The following is a 5,184-nucleotide window of genomic DNA, read 5'->3' as shown; positions in this document are numbered from 1 at the left end:
GAGCTGAAGTAGCATGTGGCCCTGACCAAATGTGGCCACCTAGTCAACTTTCCCACCTCCAGAACCATGAGCCAAAATACCCAATTTCATGTATTGAGTTATAGCAACAGAAAATGTACTAACACAATATCCTTGAGAGCAGGTACCACATCTCTACTTAAAATTGTTTCACCCGCAACTCTTTCACTCTCTAAGTTTGTAAGCTTCAAAACAGTGTGTGAATCTCCTTGGTTTATAAAAGTAAATAGAAATGCAGAATTGTTACTAAATGTGAAGCTAAAGCTATGACTTACAGAATTAAGACAGCAAACTGGAGAAAATTATTCTTTATTGAAAAATACCAATAATACTGACAGACTTCAAAAGCAATTCACGCTTCCAGAATACAAAGTACTTAATACATTTTCCCCAAACCTATTTGTATCTCAAAGTTAGCATTTTTGTAAATCAAAATTGATAACCTCACTAAAATATTTTCCAGCTTTATTCTTGAAGGAGCTGCACAACCTTCAAGGTAGGGATCATGAGGTGGGCAGAAGCATGGGGACGAGTTCACTGGGACTGTGCAGCAGTTTACAGCAACATTTCTCACAACTTCAGCACTGGAAACAAAAATACTGCATGACAGCTGCCCTCCAGTGCCGGAAAGTCTTGTGAAAGAGCATATCAAAAAATAGCTTGTTTTTGTTTCTTTTCCTTATAATTCATACTTTCATTTTAAGATTACTCTTTGGGGAAAATCTTTTAAGAATGCCACTGTAATATCATCTAATAACTGATTTAAAAAACTACTATAATGAAAGAAATGAACTGTTACCATCAAAATGGTCTCTGCTGAGCTTTTAATTCTATGCTTTTCTTAGATGCAAGGAAAAAAGAACATGTATACAAGTTTAATTTGAAACCACACAAATTATGCATGTAGGCTCAGATAGTAGCAGTGTTCACTGTAATCACTAATAGCTTAACTGGAACAGCCATCTATTCACTCCACCAGCCAAGAGAGCAGCACCAAGATCTTCTAAAATTCTTTATAGATAAATCTTAGTCATTATCCAAGTCCCATTCTTTACATGCTCCAATTCTTGTTATCTTATTAACATCAAAGCAACAGGATTTGGAAAATTGCTAGCTGCTGTATTAAAACAATTATACAGCATCTTGTACTGTCAGAAAGCAAGATACCATGAACAGCAGCCTTCCTTCACAGCTCTAACCTCAAAGCTGCCAAGCACTCACTGCTCGTGCCAGCAGTGGTATTCCCACAGTAAAATAGCAGACACTAAAGGAATCATGGCACAATGAATTTCTGAATTCTTTTATCTACCATTGGTCCTGGGGCTTGGTACCATCCATGTGTAGACTATGTTTGCTGTTCATTCCAGAATCATCTTTAATGGAGGAAAGGCATCAAGTCATATAGCGGGTGATGGCTCTCAGAGCATAAAGGAGTTCTGCTTGCATCCTAGCTTCTATAAGAAGCAGATTAACATGAACCTGAATGTAAAATATAACACTGTGTAAGGGAGGGTTATAAACATCACAGTTTTTCAGTGCATGCAATAAAAACACCAAAAGTAAGTACAGTTACTTGTCCCTTGATATGATGGGCGACTGGTTCCAGGATTCCCCTTGGATCCTCAAATTCTTGGATGCTCTAGTCCCTTATACAAAAATAGCATACTCTCTGCATATGGCCAGTGCACAGCCTCCCATATGCTGCAAATCATCTCTATATTATTTAGAATACAATATAAATGCCATGTAGATGGTTGCTGTACTGTCTAGGGAATAATGACAAAAGTCTGTACGTATTCAGTAGAGATGCAATTAAAAACTTGTGATCCACAGTTGGCTGAATTCATGGATGCAGAACCACAAATATGAAGGGCCAACTACATTTTCTGTGTACTATGAAATAATAGTCTTAGATTTGTTAACACAGTACCAATTTCTCAAAAGCTATCTGATTTATTTTGGGATAGGTGTCATGATCTTTCATTTACATTGGCCACATCTCTTTTTGGACATTTGTTATTGTTTAGAAAATCTAGACACTGCTTTATCTGACTACCAGAATCCTCACCCAAACCAATTTTTAGAAAGATGCTTCAATCCTGGCATAGAAGTGGGGAGGTGGGTAAGAAGGGTATGACAATGGATAGGTTAATCAGGTTCCAGTTAATAGACCAACTTTGAAGGGCATTTAAGGACACAAATTTGACTCGATATATATATATATAAATTTGGGGGAGGGGGCTGAAGAGATGGCTCAGCAGTTAAGAGCACTGACTGCTTTTACAAAGGATCTGGGTTTGGTTCCCAGCACCCACATGGTGGCTAACAATTGTTTATAACTCCAGTTCCAGGCAATCTGATACCCTCTTCTGACCTCTGTAGGCATTGTACGACACAGTGCATTTATATACATGCAGGTGATATACTCATGCACATAAAAAATATTTAAAATTTATATATTTATATATATTATATATATATATATAGAGAGAGAGAGAGAATGAGAACATGAAATTGGTTGGCGGTAGTGAGGGGGGGGCGCAGATAGGTGAGAGGGTCTAAATATGATGAAAATATAGTGTTGCTTCAAAGAGAACACATTTCTTCTACTTATGCACAATTTTTAAAAGATCTTGCAAAATAGTCTTCTTTTTGGGTGGCCACAGCTATACCAGCACTTCTAAGGATGGATGGACTAGCCCATCTGTCTATAATGGTGATAATGCTCTGTCACCATTTAACCTCCCTTCCAAGGGGGAACCTGAGACAGCTGTTCTGGAATGATGTTCTTTGGGCTGTAGAGATAATGTAGAGGGTTTGAGAGCCATTAGGGTATGTGAAGGAAAATACAGCACTCACTGCTGAGCTACAGAGTAAACAAGCACGTACCTTCTCAGAGTGTTTGAACTGCCTCCAGAAGCTGTCATACATTCTTTTGGTAACCTTTTCTGGAGTGCAGACAACAGTTTTGATATAAACTTTAAAGCTACGATCCAATAGCTGGTTAATTTCACCATAGTCATAGTCATCATATCTATTAAAAGACACAGGAAGAATGAACTACTGTCAGTGTATGTTTTCTACTTATAGTGTTATAAATGGTATACTTTTCCCCACTTTGTATAGACAATTATTCTTCCAAATGATATAGCTTTATGATGTTTAAATGAGGTAGGGTGGAAGGGCATAAAGGTAAAAGAACTTAGGAACAGGAACAGAAAATTTTCTAGTGCCCAATCAAATCATTTCTGAAAGGTGATAGCATTAATGCTATAGTACCAGGTATCAATAGTGTATTCACAATCATAAACACTCAACCACACTGAGAACCCATTTCTGAAGAGTTTATATAAAAGGCTGAAATTAAGAAGACAAATATATTTATTATTGCCACTATTATATATTATAAAACAGTAATTCACTTGTGTGAAAGAAGTTTTGGGGGTCAGAGGAGAAAAAAGGCATTGGTGAGTACCAAGAGGGCTGGTCTACCCATGGTCTCACCATGACCATTCTCAGGTGAGGCCAAGATGCTTGCGTGCAGCGGTGTTTGTTCTGACCAATGCATGATAGCTTCAGATCACATAGGCACTAAAGTTGCTTAATGAGTTTTTGGTGGAAAAGGGAAAAAACTCTTGGCAAAACTGGTCCTACAACCATCCAGGAGGCTGAAGTCAGTAGTTTGGTCACTGATTAGTAGAAGTTAGTTTAAAACTGGTTGGTTGTACTTTAAAGGCCTAAGTAGTTTTAATTAAAGAGAGCTTGTAGGTCAATGATAAGATGGAATGTAAGAGGAAGTCTAACATAACCAGAGAGCAATACAATGTTGAGTGTTTGTGTGTAGGAGAAGGTGGCACATAATTGTATTTTCTATATAACAACATGTTGGGAACCTAACAGTAAAGACATGAAAGATTTCTATTGTAACTAAATATTATGGGTATAAGTACTCTTCAGAGTAGACTTAACAACAGCCAGCAGTGCAACAGAAAGGGCCTGAATTCCAAAACATGAATGCCAAGAGACAGAAGATGATGTAAAGATGTTCGGCAACCAACTTTGCCTCTTATCTATGTCCTGGGACCAGCTTGCTTGCCTTTCCCTTCCCTGGAGTCAGCTATCACTTATCTCTTGTAAAGTCCTTACCTCTTACCTCTGTCTTCATCTGTCTAGCTAGGATAGAGGGGAAAAAACCCAACAAAGTGGCTCTGTGAGGCACAAGAAATATAAAAATAAGCTGTGTATTATATATCTGTGCCTATGTGTGCTCCACACACTTGAAGAATTCAGTCTAATGAAATATCTCTATATAAATGTAAGAAAACAGACTAACCGTATTCCAAACATGCAGTGAATATAGTTCCAAATAGCTCGTCTAAGCATTGAGGTATCAACATCTTTGTGCATTGCCATTGTATTGTAAGTAAGATTGTAAGCAATGTGAAATTTTTCATCAATCAACTGTCCCACATCTGGATAAAGGCGATTTACCAGAGAATAACCATGGTCTTCCCAACAATAATCCTAAATACAGGGAAGGGAAGAAATATGAATAATTAAAATGTGGTGAAGTATAGTTATATGTTCATAGCTCTGGGGTAAATGACATCTCTGGCATCTGGGATCCCCTGACTTACCCTTAACTTCACTTCTACTACAATCCATTTCAATTTCCACACTGCAGCAGGAACAAGGTTGTGTTTTGTAACTCAGTCAATTTAAAAACCAATGGAGGCCGGGAGTGGTGGTGCACACCTTTAATCCCAGCACTCAGGAGGCAGAGGGAGGCGGATCTCTGTGAGTTCAAGGCCAGCCTGGTCTACACAGTGAGTTCCAGGCCAGGAATAAGGAGACCCTGCCTAAAAAAGACCCCCCCCAAAAAACCCCAGAAAACAAACAATAAACAATGGAGACTTGCCCCCTTACCACAGGCCACTGATTCTTGGCTTTCTTCAGCTTTCTACCTAGCCTCTAGGGGAACCCAGCTTGAGAGTCCTCTCTCATTTTTATCACTGAAACCATTCAAATATTCTTCAAATTCTGTGAATTTCTAGGCTAGATATATGCCTATTAGTCTAACAGGACCAAAAGTTAGAGGCCAACCTGGACTATATAGCAAGACCATGTCTCAAAAGAAAAGAAAAAAAAAATCCAATTCAACATATA

At 38.3% G+C, this 5,184-nt stretch overlaps 1 protein-coding gene across 4 annotated transcripts in view; it reads right to left on the bottom strand.

Moving 5' to 3' along the window:
- Positions 1-311: 311 nt before the first annotated feature.
- Sesn1 (sestrin 1) overlaps positions 312-5,184 on the bottom strand; it is a 120,234-nt gene continuing 115,361 nt past the window's right edge. For all 4 annotated transcript variants that reach the window (XM_008852436.3, XM_008852438.3, XM_017803012.2 and 1 more), the window contains 3 exons: positions 4,352-4,542; positions 2,908-3,052; positions 312-1,497 (listed from right to left, as the gene is read on the bottom strand). In XM_008852436.3, coding sequence (XP_008850658.1) covers positions 1,411-1,497; positions 2,908-3,052; positions 4,352-4,542 — 423 coding nt within the window. In that variant the 3' untranslated portion in view covers positions 312-1,410. The remainder of the gene's footprint in view (positions 1,498-2,907; positions 3,053-4,351; positions 4,543-5,184) is intronic.

This window comes from Nannospalax galili, unplaced genomic scaffold (assembly GCF_000622305.1).
Source record: "Nannospalax galili isolate Female #2095 unplaced genomic scaffold, S.galili_v1.0 scaffold646, whole genome shotgun sequence".
Lineage (NCBI taxonomy): Eukaryota > Metazoa > Chordata > Mammalia > Rodentia > Spalacidae > Nannospalax > Nannospalax galili.
Note: the sequence above shows the minus strand (reverse complement) of the source record. Positions and strands in the feature narration are given on the sequence as shown.